The sequence below is a fragment of the Oncorhynchus tshawytscha genome, linkage group LG01 (assembly GCF_018296145.1).
Source record: "Oncorhynchus tshawytscha isolate Ot180627B linkage group LG01, Otsh_v2.0, whole genome shotgun sequence".
Lineage (NCBI taxonomy): Eukaryota > Metazoa > Chordata > Actinopteri > Salmoniformes > Salmonidae > Oncorhynchus > Oncorhynchus tshawytscha.
In genome coordinates, this window is record NC_056429.1 from 30,369,950 (window position 1) to 30,387,661 (window position 17,712).

The 17,712-nt window shown below is 42.1% G+C and overlaps 1 protein-coding gene across 2 annotated transcripts in view; it reads right to left on the reverse strand.

Annotated features, from left to right (window-relative positions):
* The window catches only part of clocka (clock circadian regulator a), a 61,353-nt gene that overhangs the window by 23,399 nt on the left and 20,242 nt on the right, over positions 1 to 17,712 (reverse strand). For both annotated transcript variants that reach the window (XM_024418877.2, XM_024418884.2), the window contains 3 exons: positions 6,203 to 6,267; positions 5,700 to 5,944; positions 5,501 to 5,592 (listed from right to left, as the gene is read on the reverse strand). In XM_024418877.2, the coding sequence (XP_024274645.1) occupies positions 5,501 to 5,520 (20 nt within the window). In that variant the 5' untranslated portion in view covers positions 5,521 to 5,592; positions 5,700 to 5,944; positions 6,203 to 6,267. The remainder of the gene's footprint in view (positions 1 to 5,500; positions 5,593 to 5,699; positions 5,945 to 6,202; positions 6,268 to 17,712) is intronic.

Consider the following 17,712-nt stretch of genomic DNA (forward strand, 5'->3'; position numbering starts at 1 on the left):
CTACCGATCCTCGACTTCGGCGATGTCATCTACAAAATTGCTTCCAACACTCTACTCAGCAAACTGGATGCAGTTTATCACAGTGCCATCCGTTTTGTCACTAAAGCACCTTATACCACCCACCACTGCGACTTGTATGCTCTCGTCGGCTGGCCCTCGCTACATATCCGTCGCCAGACCCACTGGCTCCAGGTCATCTACAAGTCCATGCTAGGTAAAGCTCCGCCTTATCTCAGTTCACTGGTCACGATGGCAACACCCATCCGTAGCATGCACTCCAGCAGGTGTATCTCACTGATCATCCCTAAAGCTAACACCTCAATCGGCCGCCTTTCGTTCCAGTTCTCTGCTGCCTGTGACTGGAACGAATTGCAAAAATCGCTGAAGTTGGAGACTTTTATCTCCCTCACCAACTTCAAACATCTGCTATCTGAGCAGTTAACCGATCGCTGCAGCTGTACATAGTCTATCGGTAAATAGACCACCCATTTTTACCTACCTCATCCCCATACTGTTTTTATTTATTTACTTTTCTGCTCTTTTGCACACCAATATCTCTACCTGTACATTACCATCTGATCATTTATCACTCCAGTGTTATTAATCTGCAAAATTGTAATTATTCGCCTACCACCTCATGCCTTTTGCACACAATGTATATAGACTCCCCTTTTTTTCCTACTGTGTTATTGACTTGTTAATTGTTTACTCCATGTGTAACTCTGTGTTGTCTGTTCACACTGCTATGCTTTATCTTGGCCAGGTCGCAGTTGCAAATGAGAACTTGTTCTCAACTAGCCTACCTGGTTAAATAAAGGTGAAATAAATAAAAAAATTCCTTGGAGGGGGAAAATCATGCTAATGCAAATGCGTGCTGATCTAAGCACGTGCCATTCTGTGGAATGAGGTACACTGGCACGCTTTCTGTATGTGTGCATCTATCCCAATATTTGCCCTTATGCATTTTGGTGCATGCTGTGTGAGTATGAGATTAATGTTTTGTGTGAGTGTGTGTGTTTTTAACCCCAGAATTGCTACGATCAAATCAGCTTCAAATTACACTCACCAAAGATATTTTTAGATGAAGCCATTAACATCAACAGTGTAGAAACCTGATGGTTTAATATCAAAACAACAAATGCTGCAATAAAGATACAGTAAAAACAAGCACACATCCACTGACAGATAAGTACAGCCAGGCTCTGGCTTATCATGAACCCTAATGGTGTTTGCTCTCATATGAGAATGAATGGGACTCCGAAGAAATGCAAACTGATATTTACATTCCAGCTTGCTGGAGGCATCAGATCAATAACAAATTGCCCATAAAGATGCCACATGAATAAATTAAACTCCACCCATAGTGCACTATTAAATTAGGCCACCTAAAGCTGGCAGTGTTTTATTGTGGTGCCATGTAAAATGTGAGGATTGTGTATTTAAGCTGGTGTTAATAGTGTGTGGCCAGCTCTAACCTCTGCCTTGCAGGAGGTGGAGCTACAGAGGACCGTGTGGCAGCAAAACACTATTCTCCTCTGAAACCAAGGGACAATGAGTAAGATGGATGCTCACAAAAATGATACTTACAAACACAACCACCGTCAAAATACTTGAGACAAACTATCAACATACCTTTCACAAACTAACGACAGACTTTTGACAAAAGGTATTTTTATAGCAGTTGTGCTGGTCTTTGTGTTTTCGATCCTCACAAATCCTTAACATTTATTTCTTTAAGTAGCGACCAAAGAGGGTCAAAGTGTGAATAGATTTTCAAGTAGATTTAAGTCAAAACTGTAACTCGACCACTCAGGGACATTCACTGTCTTCTTGGTAAGCAACGCCAGTGTAGATTTGGCCTTGTGTTTTAGGTTATTGTCCTGCTGAAAGGTGAATTCATCTCCCAGTGTCTGGTGGAAAGCGGACTGAACCAGGTTTTCCTCTAAGATTTTGCTTGTGCTTAGCTCCATTCCGTTTATTTTTTTTATTCTGAAAAACTCCCCGTCCCTAATGACTACAAGCATCCCCACCACTATGCTTGAAAATGTGGAGAGTGGTACTCAGTAATGCATTGTAATGGATTTGCCCCAAACTGAAAACTTATTCAGGACAAAAAAGGACAAAAAGTCAATAGCTTTGCCAGTATTTGCAGTATTACTTTAGTGTCTTGTTGCAAACAGGATGCATGTTTTGGACAATTTTTTATTCTGTACAGGTGTCATGACCTCTCTCTTTCTCTCTCTCAAATTCCTGGTGGAGACTCTCTCCCCCTGGCCATGCAGAAAGAGAGACACAGAGAGAGAACAAAGGGATTTCACATGGCAAACTCCTAAATCCCCAAAATGGACATTTGAAACAAAATATCCACTTGTGAGAAGGTGGGAATGTTCCGTGGACACTTAAGGGACGGGTATGATGAGTATGTTTCATTTGGTGACCTCAGAGAGGACAGGAAACACACATAACTATCTCTGAATGTGTACATTTCTCAATTATGGGGTTTGCATCTAATTATTGTATAAAATGAATGAGCAAAGATGAAACTATTTGTGAAATTATGTAATGTGATGTTAAACCTTTAATGTGAGAGAATTGTATTCCCTTTAAAGTTTAACTAAGTCATTGGCCCGCCCCCGTGAGCACAGACATTATCTGGCGTCATAGAACCTACTTTTCTATTGTTACGAATAAAAACCCCTCCTGAGGAAATCCTCTTCAGACCACAAAAATCTCAGTATAACGTAAGGTTGTAATGGTTGCTGAATTCCTAACCATACCACGTACAGCATTGGCTACACGGCTGGAAATGGTTAAACTCTGAGACTATCGATCCCTACAGACTAAGAGCAAATCTTAGATAATAATTACTAGTCTGCAGCTAGAAATTATGTCAACCTGGGATGCGAAGACCGACAACCGCCGAAACATCTAATCTATGAGAATAATTTCTGAATGGTACTCTGGAGTATCCATTCTAACCAAGATAGATTTTGATTTTCAGGGAAGTAGAGAGAGAGACGATGATGAACTGACTCTCCTACAGAAGAACTGATGATTCCAACAGAGATCACGACGACACACTGGGTGTAAATATATATATATTGATTACAATTATTCCCGAATGAGTGAGCGTTCATGTGCAAAGGATTAGCATTTCAATTAATATAATTATAGTAGTACTGTGTGTAGTGAGCCCTCTGTTCTTTTCCGCCTGTTCTCAGTCCACACCCACTTCTCTTTGTCGACCAAGCTGTCATACCGGCTTAGCCCACTAGGGAACCTCCCGGGAGGTTTCCTTGTAACCATAACTGTTTGTTTATGCATTTCTGTGACTATTTAGTTAGTTAGTAAATAAATGATTAAGACAATTGGTGTATGGATGATCCATAGTAAAGGCTGGGTTCGTGCAGATAACCAACAATGTACGAGGTTTGCAATGAGACTAACGTTAGGTAAAGAATAATTCTATAATTAGTAGACAAATTAATCAGATATTAAAATATCTGAAGAGTTATATTAGGAAAATTATAACTTCGTAATCGGAAGATCTTCCTTGGTGCCCCGACTTCCTAGTTAATTACATTTACATGATTAGTTTATTCACCTAACAAAAATTACAGAAAATTGATTTGATAAAATAACAGTTCACTTTTAATGATGCCAAAGACACGACACAGGCTTCCTTCTTTTCACTTTGTCAATTAGGTTAGTACAGCCATTAAACTCTGGAACTGTTTTAAAGTCAACTTTGGCCTCATGGTGAAATCTCGGAGCGGTTTCCTTCCTCTCCTGCAGCTGAGTTAGGAAGGACGGCTGTATCTTTGTAGCGACTGGGTGTATTGATAACCATCCAAAGTGTATTTAATAACTTCACCATGCTCAAAGAGACATTCAATGTTTTTTTTAAACCCATCTACCAATAGCTCCCCTTCTTGCAAGGCATTGGAAAACCTCCCTGGTCTTTGTGGTTGAATCTGTGAAATTCAGTGCTCGACTGAGGGACCTTACAGGTGTGCGGTACAGAGATGAGGTAGTCATTCAAAAATCTATTATTGCACAAGGATTGAGCCCAAGAAATGTATTATGTGACTTGTCATGCACATTTTTACTCCTGAACGTATTTAGATTTGCCAAAACAAAAGGGTTGAATACTTATTTTATATGCATTTCAGCTTGTTATTTTTTATAAATAAATATAAACATTTCAAAAGACATTATGGGCTTATTGTTAGTAGGCCAGTGACAAAAACATCTAAATGTAATCCATTTTAAATCCAGGCTGTTACACAACAAAATGTGACATAAGTAAAGGGATGTGAATACTTTCTGAAGGCAGTGTATTTAACAAGGCAAGTTCATTAAGAACCATTTCTCATTTACAATGACAACCAGGCAAGATATAGTATATCCCTGCCTGGTGGGACAGTATACCAGGGTTGGGGTCAATTTGGAATATCTGAATTTAATTCATTTCAAACAATGAATTTGAATTGGACACATCTCATAGGATGCAGAATTTGAAATGAGAGTCGATATTCACATAATAATAAGGAATTCCCCTCAACCACAACTTCACGAAAACAAACATTCCTTGCCATTGACCCCAGTGTAAAAGAGCCAACTTCATCATACATTTTTAGCTATACAGAAATAACAAAGCATGACGAAAAGCTGCTGTGTTGTTCAATGTAGATGTTACCAGATAAAACATCCCAACCCTACGGTTTGCAATGCTCCCACATAGGGAAATAGAGCCTGTGAAAAGAGCCCTGGGGGATCAGGCTTTTCAGCGTGGGAGAGTGGGAAATGTGGGGAAGCCGGTGTCCAAGTAGGCTAAACGTAGCTATGTGTGTGGAAAACAGCACAGGTAAGACATTTATCTTGTTTAGTATAGTTTGTAACTCCACTCACTACTTATTTTACCAGGTAAGTTGACTGAGAACACATTCTCATTTACAGCAACATACCTTTCCTGATATCTAAACACATTAAGTCGGATTATTAGACAACCCACATGACAGTAGAGGGGGAGTTCAGTGGTTCCCAACAGAGGCCCCTCCCTTGCATAAGACGGCACACACACACACACACACACACACACACACACACACAGAGAAAAACACCACCCACTCAAAATGGAGCGGGGCTGAGTGGTATACTAATCCTGGGGTTAAGGCGGGAGATCCCGTGCTGGTAGGATACAGGGACACTTCCGCTGTCACTCAGCTAGCCAGCCAGTTAAAACAGGTGCCAAGCCACAGTGTCCACCCACACACAGGTCAGTCACACACACCTAAAGGTCCACCAAAATGTTGCTTGAAATGGGGACTCTGTGCAGCCAAGGTGAAGTACAGATGAAGATTAAAAAAATACTCCTCGGTTAAGGATTTTTAACCACAGGTGATTTCAGAGACAGCGTCTAGGTTACCAGTTTGATGAGCAGGTAAGGTAGGATATTTATTTCTCTCAGGGGTAGGAGGAGATTGGTGGACTGACTCACCCGCCTATGCTGGAAGTCATCTTGTAGCCTGTTCAGGGTCGCAGTGGTGGAGAGGGGCCTTTTAATCGTGAGGTAGACATTTGTGAATTAACCTGCCAGATAAAACTAGATTAGCAGTGAAATTACAGTACATGGCCTGAAGCAAAATAAGTCCACAGCCTCCATCCCTGAAGCGCAGCAGCACACAGCCCAACCTTACCTCCTGTCTAGCCGACTATGTGGGAGGATGAGGAGTGTGGTGTAGGATGAAGGTCCACTCTGTGAGGAGACACTGTGGTGATGGCAGAGGTCTGTGTGCCCACTAGGGGAGAGGGTTTGTTACGAGAGTCACGGAGAGGATCCTGTGTCAAAGGCCAGCGGTTGTCAACGGGTCCTTTCTGAGCTGAGCTTTCCGCCGGGTTCGGTTGTGGACGTACCTCATGACAGCTACATCGGATGCTCTAACTGGTTACAAAACAGAAGACATTACATTAGTAAACCTTTGGAGTGTTCTATTTATTCAATTCCAAAGGTACTTGTGTACCCTAGGTCCTTGTGTCTGTCTGAAATGAATGATTGGAGAAATGTTACATGGAGAAAATTCCACCTAGCCTATCAGTGGCGCTATATTTCTCATGTGCCTAGGAGTGGAAGGGTTTAGGGGTCAATTTGGGACTGGCTGTAAATCACACTGATTAGTACAGAGCAGAGGTAAGCACTTACCGATCACATGGTTGGTCTGGAGTCGCTACAGCACTGGACTAGAAGATACCTTTTTCTTCTCAGATCTAAAATAAGAAAAGGCACATGACATTATACCCCTGAAACATGCACAAACACACACACACACACACACATTTTACCCTGAAAACAGACACACAAATAACCTTACATACAGACGCACATATAACCTTATACCCTTAGAGATGACACATGATGATGGAACAGCTGATTCAAAGAGACAGATGGGTCACAACAGCCACAGCCTCATGTACGCAACCAAAAACTGGCATGATAAAATCCTTGTTTAGACACCGGCCCTAGTCTTTAAACTGGTTAGCGGTCCTAATGATACCTACTTCTGCCAATGCAAGGACGTCTACAGTAGAGCTTGAATGACCAATAGAAAATCACCAATGGTGAGCTTTCCTAAAATGACCAGTATCAGGATTCCTCCCATTCTGACCCAACAGACTGCAATACCTGGATAGAACAAACCATCAGAGTTGCTGTTTGACACATTTTTTAACTACGAACACATTTTAGGATAGAAAGAGCGAAACAGAGACATTGGGGTGTGGTGGCTGTGGCTGAGTGCCTAGGTGAATGAGGGGAGTGCCTGATAGAAGGGGGGGCGGGCCAGTGTCACAGGCCGTTGACTTTCAGCTATGCCCATTTTGCTGCTCTCTGCATGTGACAGATACATTTGACCTACACAGGCAGAATGACACACAGGCTCTCACAAACACATCACATAACACACAGAGAATAAGGTCTCTGTCCATAACATAAGGTTACAGGTTTAATGAACACTCAACGTGACCATGTATGTAAGCAGCAGCAAGTTTCTATCCACATTATGTAGCCTTGCAACAAGGGCGCATTGACACAGCTGGTGATGTCGTTAAATATACATTTCATCTGTCAAAACTATAAAATAACGTGCACAGAATTGGAAAGATATGGTCATTCTCCAGTGGGAAAAAAAGATAGAGAAAATGTCAAACGTAAGTGTTCACGTACAGTGGTATAAGCGAGGGATGGCAACAGTTTATCGAAAATACCAACGGTATTCAATCACTTGTTGTGTGTTAATTTGAGAGAGAAAAAAAATGGGCTTATTTTAACAATGAAAAAGCTGTCTAAATTCAATCCAATTATCCATGTGCCATTGTTACATACAAGGATATACCATGGCATTCGAAATTCTTAACTTAATAAAACATCAAACTTTTGAATGTAGTTTTTATGACGGTGCGTTGAGCTACTGCTGCACATTTAGCCCACCAGGCGGCCCTGACAATGTTAAGCTATTTCCCCCTCTTCAATTAACGATTACAGGCATGCACCTAACGGAGGTTCCACAAGACCTGGCACAGATAATTGCAAAATACCCAGCAGAAAATATTCTTCAAACAGAATCCGTTCAAATCAAATGTATTTGCCACGTACACAATTTACAGCAAGTTTAAAAGGTGCAGTGAAATGCTGACAGCTTTACCACAGCAAACATCAGACTTCTCTTTTATGATCTACTCAAAGCATATTTAGAACTTTATATATAGATGGGTTTTTTTATATTTAAAAAACATAAAAAACCGTCATATGAAAAATATTGTGATATGATATTTTGGCCATATCGCCCAGCTCTAGTTCCTTAGGATTGAATATTTACAGGTAGTGTGAATAGTATACAAGGACAGGCACCACACCCTAATAGGTAATTATTTCTCTTTATATAGGCCTATATCAAAAGTAACCTTTACCTGTTGAATATAGACACATAATGTAACAAGATATGCAAATGAGACATACACTACCGTTCAAAGGTTTGGGGTGGTCACTTAGAAATGTCCTTGTTTTGAAAGAAAAGCACATTTTATAAAGAACATCAAATTGATAAGATGCAGTAAGAAATACAGTGTAGACATAGTTAATGTTGTAAATGACTATTGTAGCTGGAAACTGCTGATTTTTTTGTGGAATATCTACATAGGCGTACAGAGGCCCATTATCAGCAACCATCACTCCTGAGTTCCAATGGCACGTTGTGTTAGCTAATCTAAGTTTATCATTTTAAAAGGATAATTGATCATTAGAAAACCCTTTTGCAAGTATGTTAGTTAGCACAACTGAAAACTGTTCTCCTGATTAAAGTACATATCAACGACGCCACTCTTGCTGTGGGTGATTCCCTGATCCACCTCTACGCAGACGACTCCATTCCGTATACATCTGGCCCTTCTTTGGACACTGTGTTAACTAGAGGTTGGCCGATTAATTAGGGGCGATTTCAAGTTGTTTTCATAACAATCGGAAATCGGTATTTTGGGACACCGACTAGGCCTTTTTTTTTTACACCTTTATTTAACCAGGCAAGTCAGTTACGTATATGAAATACAAATTGTATAGAGAGAAATAGTCCTATAATTCCTATAATAACTACAACCTAAAACTTCTTACCTGGGAATATTGTTGTTAACCACCAGCTTTCATATGTTCTCATGTTCTGAGCAAGGAACTTAAACGTTAGCTTTCTTACATCGCACATATTGCACTTTTACTTTCTTCTCCAACACTTTGTTTTTGCATTATTTAAACCAAATTGAACATGTTTCATTATTTATTTATTATTTATTTATTTAAATTGTTATAATTATATAATAATAATTGTCATTATTACAAATACATTTTCAAAAAAATCGTCCGATTAATCGGCAGCGGCTTTTTTGGGTCCTCCAATAATCGGTATCGGAGTTGAAAAATCATAATTGGTCGACCTCTAAATCATAAATCGATCCACCTCTACGCAGACGACACCACTCTGTATACATCTGGCCCTTCTTTGGACACTGTGTTAACTAACCTCCAAACAAGCTTCAATAACATAAAAGCACTCCTACTGTGGCCTCCAACTGCTCTTAAAACGCTAGTCAAACCAAATGCATGCTTTTCAACCATTTGCTGCCCGCACCCGCCTGCGCGACTAGCATCACCACTCTGGACGGTTGGGACTTGTGAGAATATGTGGACAACTACAAATACCTTGGTGTCTGGCTAGACTGTAAACTCTCCTTCCAGACTCATATTAAACATCTCCAATCCAAAATTAAATCTAGAATCGGCTTCATATTTCGCAACAATGCCTCATTCACTCACGCCGCCAAACATACCCTCGTAAAACTGACTATCCTACCGATCCTCGACTTCGGCGATGTCATTTACAAAATAGCTTCAAATACTCTACTTGTCTATCTCAGTGCCATCTATTTTGTCACCAAAGCCCCTTATACCACCCACCACTGTGACCTGTATGCTCTAGTTGGCTGGCCCTCGCTACATATTCGTTGCCAGACCCACTGGCTCCAGGTCATCTATAAAAGTCCATGCTACGTAAAGCTCCGCCTTATCTCAGCTCACTGGTCACGATAACAACACCCACCCATAGCACGCGCTCCAGCAGGTATCTCACTGGTCATCCCCAAAGCCAATACCTCCTTTGGCCACCTTTCCTTCCAGTTCTCTGCTGCCAATGACTGGAACGAATTGCAAAAATCGCTGAAGCTGGAGACTTATATTTCCCTCACTAACTTTAAGCATCAGCTGTCAGAGCAGCTTATCGATCACTGCAGCTGTACACAGCCCATCTGTAAATAGCACATCCAACCAACTACCTACCTCAACCCCATATTGTTTTTTCTGCTCTTTTGCACACCAGTATTTCTACTTGCACATCCTCATCTGCACATATATTACTCCAGTGTAAATTGCTAAATTGTAATTACTTCACCACTATTGCCCTCTATATTGACTTACCTCCTTACTTCATTTGCACACACTGTATACAGATTTTTATATTGTGTTATTGACTGTACGTTTGTTTATCCCATGAGTAACTCCGTGTCATTGTTTTTGTCGCACTGCTTTGCTTTATCTTGGCCAGGTCAGTTGTAAATGAGAACTTGTTCTCAACTGGCCTACAAGTTCAAATAAAGGTGAAATAAAACAAATATATTCAAAAAGAGACTAACAACTTACAGATGGTAGGAAATTAAGATCACAATTATGAAAACTGAGGACACTAACTAAAGAGGCTTTTCTACTGACTCTGAAAAACAAGAAACGAAAGATGCCCAGGGTCCCTGCTCATCTGCATGAACGTGCCTTAGGCATGCTGCAAGGAGGCATGAGGACTGCAGATGTGGCCAGGGCAATAAATTGCAATGTCCGTGCTGTGAGACGCCTAAGACAGCGCTACAGGGAGACAGGACGGACAGCTGATCATCCTCGCAGTTGCAGACCACGTGTAACAACACCTGCACAGGATCGGTACATCCAAACATCACACCTAATGGAAAAGTACAGAATGGCAAAAACAACTGCCAGAGTTACACCAGGAAAGCACAATCCCTCAATCAGTGCACAGACTGCCTGCAATAGGCTGAGAGAGGCTGGACTGAGGGCTTGTAGACCTGTTGTGAGGCAGGTCCTCACCAGACATCACCGGCAACAACGTTGCCTATGGGCATAAACCCACCGCCGATGGAACAGACAGGACAAGCAAAAAAGTGCTCTTCACTGACGAGTCGCGGTTTTGTCTCACCAGGGGTGATGGTCGGATTCGCAATTATCGTCGAAAGAATGAGCGGTACATTGAGGCCTGTACTCTGGAGCGGGATCGATTTGGAGGTGGAGGGTCCATCATGATCTGGGGCGATGTGTCACAGCACCATGGGACTGAGCTTGGTGTCATTGCAGGCAATCGCAACGCTGTGCGTTACAGGGAAGACATCCTCCTCCATCATGTGGTACTCTTCCTGCAGGCTCATCCTGACATGACCCTCCAGCATGACAATGCCACTAGCCATACTGCTCGTTCTGTGCGTGATTTCTTGCAAGATAGGAATATCAGTGTTCTGCCATGGCCAGCGAAGAGCCCGGATCTCAATCCCATTGAGCATGTCTGGGACCTGTTGGATCGGAGGCTGAGGGCTAGGGACATTCCCCCCCAAAATGTCCGGGAACTTGCAGGTGCCTTGGTGGAAGAGCGGGGTAACATCTCACAGCAAGAACTGTCAAATCTGGTGCAGTCCATAAGGAGGAGATGCACTGCAGTACTTAATGCAGCTGGTTGCCACACCAGATACTGACTGTTACTTTTAATTTTGACCCCCCTTTGTTCAGGGACACATTATTCAATTTCTGTTAGTCACATGTCTGTGGAACCTGTTCAGTTTATGTCTCAGTTGTTGAATCGTGTTACGTTCATACAAATGTTTACACGTGTTCAATTTTCTGAAAATAAACGCAGTTGACAGTGAGAGAACGTTTCTTTTTTTGCTGAGTTTACATTTTGTGATAACTGCACTGAACAAAAATATAAACACAACCATTTCAAAGATTTTACAGAGTTACAGTGCATTAGGAAAGTATTCAGACCCCTTGACTTTTCCCACATTTATTATGTTACAGCCCTTTTCTAAAAATGATTAAATTGTTTTTTCCCCTCGTCAATCTACACACAATACCCCATAATGACAAAGCAAAAACAGGTTTTTAGAAATGTTTGCATAAGCATTCAAACCCATACTCAGCACTTTCTTGAAGCACCTTTGGCATCGATTACAGCCTCGAGTCTTCTTGGGTATGATGTTACAAGCTTGGCACACCTGTATTTGGGGAGTTTCTCCCATTCTTCACTGCACATCCTCTCAAGAACAGACAGGACAAGCAAAAAAGTGCTCTGGATGGAGAGCGTTGTTGCACAGCTATTTTCAGGTCTTTCCAGAGATGTTCAATCGGGTTCAAGTCTTGGCTCTGGCTGGGCCACTCAAGGACATTCAGAAGCCACTCATGCATTGATTTGGCTGTGTGCTTAGGGTCGATGTCCTGTTGGAAGGTGAACCTTCGCCCCAGTCTGAATTTTTGTGCTTTCTGAAGCAGGTTTTCATCAAGGATCTCTCTGTACTTTTCTCAGTTAATCTTTCCCTCGATCCTGATTAGTCTCCCAGTCCTTGCAGCTGAAAAACATCTCCACATCATGATGCGGCCACCACCATGCTTCACCGTATGGATGGAGCCAGGTTTCCTCCAGACGTGACACATGGCATTCAAGCCAAATAGTTCAATCTTGGTTTCATCAGACCAGAGAATCTTGTTTCTCATGGTCAGAGTCCTTTGGGTGCCTTTTGGAAAACTCCAAGCGGGATATCATGTGCCTTTTACTGATGAGTGGCTTCCCTCTGGCCACTCTACCATAAAGGCCTGATTGTGGAGATGGAAGAACCTTCCAGAAGGACTACCATCTCTGCATTACTACACTAGAGGAACTCTGGAGCTCTGTCAGAGTGACCATCGGGTTTTTGGTCACTTCCCTGACCAAGACCCTTCTCCACTGATTGCTCAGTTTGGCCAGACGGCCAGCTCTAGGAAGAGTCTTGGTGGTTCCAAACTTCTTCCATTTAAGAATGGAGGCCAATGTGTTCTTGGCGACCTTCAAAGCTGCAGAAAGTTTTTGGTACCCTTCCCCAGATCTGTGCCTCGACACAATCCTGTCTCGGAGCTTTACGGACAATTCCTGCGACCTCATGGTTTGGTTTCCGCGCTAACATGCACTGTCAACTGTGGGACCATATATAGACAGGTGTGTGCCTTTCCAAATCATGTCCAATCAATTGAATTTACCACAGGTGGACTCAAATCAAGTTGTAGAAACATCAATGATTTTCGAGTCTCAAAGCAAAGGGTTTGAATACTGATGTAAATAAGTTTTTATTTTTTATTTTATACATTTGCAAAAATGTCAAAATCCTGTTTTCGCTTTGTCATTATGGGGTTGTCTGTGTCGATTGATGAGGAAAAAAATCAATATAATCAATTTTAGATTAAGGCTGCAATGTAACAAAATGTGGAAAAGGGGAAAGGGTCTGAATACTTTCCGAATGCACTGTATATGGTAATCAGTCAATTGAACCAAATTCATTAGGCCCTAATCTATAGACTTCACATGACTGGGAATACTGATATACATCTGTTGGTCACAGATACCTTAAAAAACGGGAGGGGTGTGGATCAGGAAACCAGTCAGTATCTGGTGTGACCACCATTTGAATCATGCAGAGCGACACATCTCCATGGAAGAACTGAGACATTTTCAGCTTCCAGGAATTGTGTACAGATCCTTGCGACATGGGGCTGTGCATAATTATGCTTAAACATGAGGTGATGGCGGCGGACGAATAGCACAACAATGGGCCTCAGGATCTCGTCACGATATCTCTGTGCATTCAAATTGCCATCAATAAAATGCAATTGTGTTTGTTGTCCGTAGCTTTTGCTTGCCCATAACATAACCCCATCGCCACCATGGGACACTCTGTTCACAACGTTGACATCAGCAAACCGCTCACCCACAAGACGCCATACATAATGTCTGCTATCTGCACGGTACAGTTGAAACCGGGATTCATCTGTGAAGAGCAAACTTCTCCAGCATGCGAGTGGCCATCGAATGTGAGCATTTACCCACTGAAGTCAGTTACGACGCTGAACTGCCGTCAGGCTAAGACCCTGGTGAGGACGACAAGCATGCAGATGAGCACTCAGTTGAACAGTTTGTGCAGAAATTCTTCAGTTGTACAAACCCACAGTTTTATCAGCAGTCCGAGTGGCTGATCTCAGACGATCCCGCAGGTTAAGAAGCCAGATTTGGTGGTGCTCGGCTGGCGGGGTTACATGTGGTCTCCGTTTGCGAAGCCGGTTGGTAGTACTGCCAAATTTTCTAAAACGATGGAGGCGGCTTATGGTAGAGAAATTAACATTAAATTATCTGGCAACAGCTCTGGTGGACAGTCCTGCAGTCAGCATGCCAAAACTTGAAACATCTGTGGCATTGCGTTGTGTGAAAAAACTGCAGATTATAGTGGCCTTTTATTGTCCCCAGCACAAAGTGCACCTGTATAATGATCATGCTGTTTAATCAGTTTACTGATATGCCACACCTGTCAGGTAGATGGGATTATCATGGCAAAGGAGAAATGATCACTAACAGAAATGTAAACAAATGTGTGCCAAAAAAATGAGAGAAATTAGCTTTTTGGGATCTTTTATTTTAGCTCATCAAACATGGGACCAACATTGTACATGCTGCATGCTGATTTTTCGTAGCATTAAGGATCCCAACTTCGTTTATACTTTCACACCCCAAGTAAATAAAATAAAATCACATTTTATTTGTCATATGCGCCGAATACAAGTGTAGACCTTACCGTGAAATGCAGACTTATAAGCCATTAACCAACAATGCAGTTAAGAAAATATTTACTTAACAAACTAGCTAGCCAGTGCTAGCTAACATATTCATGCTTTGACTATTTTTATCTGATTTAGAAGATATCGTTGCCCGAACAACATGCTGATCCAGGCCTACACCAGCACTGGTATCGGGCTGTATTCCCTAGCTATGTTTGAGCTGACTTTTTAAATTAAGCTAATTAGCTAGCTAACTAGAAATTAGCATTAGCAGCTAACACAATTTAGTTTAGCCACAACTTTATAAGAAAAGACAAAACTAGCTGTTTGTAGACAGTATGATACAAACTAATAGTGTAATTATAGAACACTTGTGCATTTATATTCAGAAGCAAAGTGGAAATCAGCATCATTGTCACCAACATCTTGTTGCATCTGACCATGCAGGCAGAGTGAACCGCACAGCAAGTGCTCGAGTGATAGGGTGCAGGGCTTTGTATAGGAAGCGTATGGGGAAGCGGCATCCAGGAGGAGCGGGAGAGACGACTCAATTAGGAAACGGAGTAAAGTATTTTTTTAAAGACGTTACATGCGCTGGAGTGGTGTATCGCATTACAAATTGAAATACCATTATAAAAAGAAAAGTAAAAACCGAAACCGGTGCGTGCATCAGTACCAGTATATACTGTATAGTAAAATAGTAATTCTGCCGGGGCCTATAAGTTACTATGCCTTTTGCGGATATTTTTCTAATTTGATTGTCTATTTCAGACTGTAACAACCATAACGCAGGGTATAACATCCGTAATTCATTTTTCGTCTCTAAAGTAATAATGGAAATGACAACCTTTAAAAAAGTATAGTTTTTGTGCTCAGCCAAGCCTTTCCTTCGAAATGGCTATCCATGTTAAGACGTAGACTTTCACTAATATGTTCAGTCTCCTCCAAAAGCTGGTCAACAACATCCATAACGCTTCGTATTTGCTTTATTTCTCCAACATGCCAATATTTAGAAGTTAGCTTTTTGGGGTATAAACACCCCCCTAGGGCTATTATACACACATAAAAGTTTAAATGTATATTTTTTGTAAATTCTTTGACACGTTAAAGTAAGCGATTTTGCGTGCAAGTCCATAACACTGGAATTGCCACGAAGAAAAACATGCAGACAGAGCATGACGTGAGAGCAGAGGAATGACAGGGAGTAGGATTAAAGGTTAAAAAGCTACAGCAACATTTATTTTTCCTCTAAAATCACAACAGTTGCAGTAGCAGCAGCAACACTAGCTGTAGGTACAGCTAAAGGCTGTGCTTGTATAACTATGAGGTCACTGAGTGCTTCACTGATCCGCTGACACAATGACCTATTTTCCTCTTCCTTCCCCTTTAACTTCATCACATGTCACCATGAAACCCTGAGCAGCCAACCACTGAGCAGAGAAAGTCACCATGAGCCCTGAACAGCCAATCAAGTCCCTAACCAGCATATCACAACATTCAAAAGCCAATTACACAGTTAGCAAATGCATCCTGGCTTCTCTGGGGCAGTAGTGAGACAAGAGGAAAAGAAGAGAGAGGGAGGCATGAAGGATAATGGGAAGGACATGGAAAATGAGAGGGTGGAAGGCGAAGATAAATGTTTTTAAAGTAGCCACTCATCAATCACTGAAGCCGCAAATGTCCTGTTTCTCCCTCATATACACAGAAACCGATTAATACACCTCCCAGGAAGGAGCCCCCTCATCATTTCTTAGTAGCCTCAAATACAGAGCCTATAGGGAGGAGGTCAGAGAGCTGGAAGTGTGGTGCCAGGACAACAACCTCTCCCTCAACAACGGCAAGACAAGGGAGATGATTGTGGACTACAGGAAAAGCAGGGCCGAACATGCCCCAATTTATGTCGACGGGGCTGTTGTGGAGTGGCTCGAGAGTTTCAAATTCCTTGGTGCCCACATCACCGACAAACTATCATGGTCAAACACACCAAGAAAGTTGTGAAGAGGGCACAACTACGCCTTTCCCGCTCAGGAGACTGAAAAGACCTGGCATAGGTTGCTAGATCCTCAAAAAGTTATTCAGATGCACTATCTAGAGCATCCTAACCGGTCGCATCACCGCCTGGTATTGCAACTGCTCGGCACCCGACCAGAAGGCTCTACAGAGGGTAGTGCATATGGCCCAGTTCATCACTGGGGCCAAGCTTCCTGCCATCCAGAACCTATATACTAGGCGGTGTCAGAGGAAGGCCCAAAAAATGGTCAAGACTCCAGTCACCCAAGTCATAGACTGTTCTCTCGGCTACTGCACACATTCGTTACCGGAGCGCCAAGCATAGGTCCAAAGGGCTCCTTAACAGCTTCTACCCCCAAGCTATAAGACTGCTGAACAATTAATCAAATGGCCACCTGGACAATTATTTTTTAACTTTAGCGAACTTAGTAAATATTTTATTCTCTATTTTCTTATAACTGCATTGTTGGTTAAGGGCTTGCAAAGTAAGCAATTCAGGGTAAGATATGCACTTGTTGTATTAGGCGCATGTGACAAATAAAATTAGATTTGATTAGATTTTTCTCCCACTTACAAAATCTCACTCGCCAAACCCTTTTTCACCAATTCCATCTCACAGGCATTGTGCTGATGCGCTGTGTGTGCGTGTGCACGCACTGACTCAGATGTAGGTCAGAGGAGCTCTGAGGATATGACTCATTCTAAAGTGGATCCTTGGCGCAGCTCGTCGTCACGCACACCAACGCATGCATCGAGACGCCAGCATATCGTCAGTGCCCATCAGCAACCCCATAGCAACCCCATAGCAACCGCCCGCGCCATGCAGGGTAAAAATAGCTCCGCTGAATTCCTCTACAGCTGAGAATTGCTCCATCATGAGTGCGCATCACCCCAATTCTATTATAGAGCAGAGAGAGACTCCCTTTATCTCTGTTGGAGGCTGAGCTCCCCCCTATGATGGTCTACCTACCGCAGAAAGAGGACCTACCTCCATACCTCTAAGACCTTCGCTATAAAAATGAGGGAAAAAAGCATCAATAGCACTGTTTGTCCATCTTGAGACACTGTAGCCAGTATGCACTTCCTCAAAACAGTCTGAATTTATCTAAGATAACTCAAGAAATCGGTAATTAATTTTGACATTTTTGCCAACAAGATCTTAGTCGCGAAATGTTTGCATCTAACTAAGATGTTTGGTACAGTATTTCTCAAGTTAAAAAAATATGCATGAAAACAATGAATCTCTCATTGAA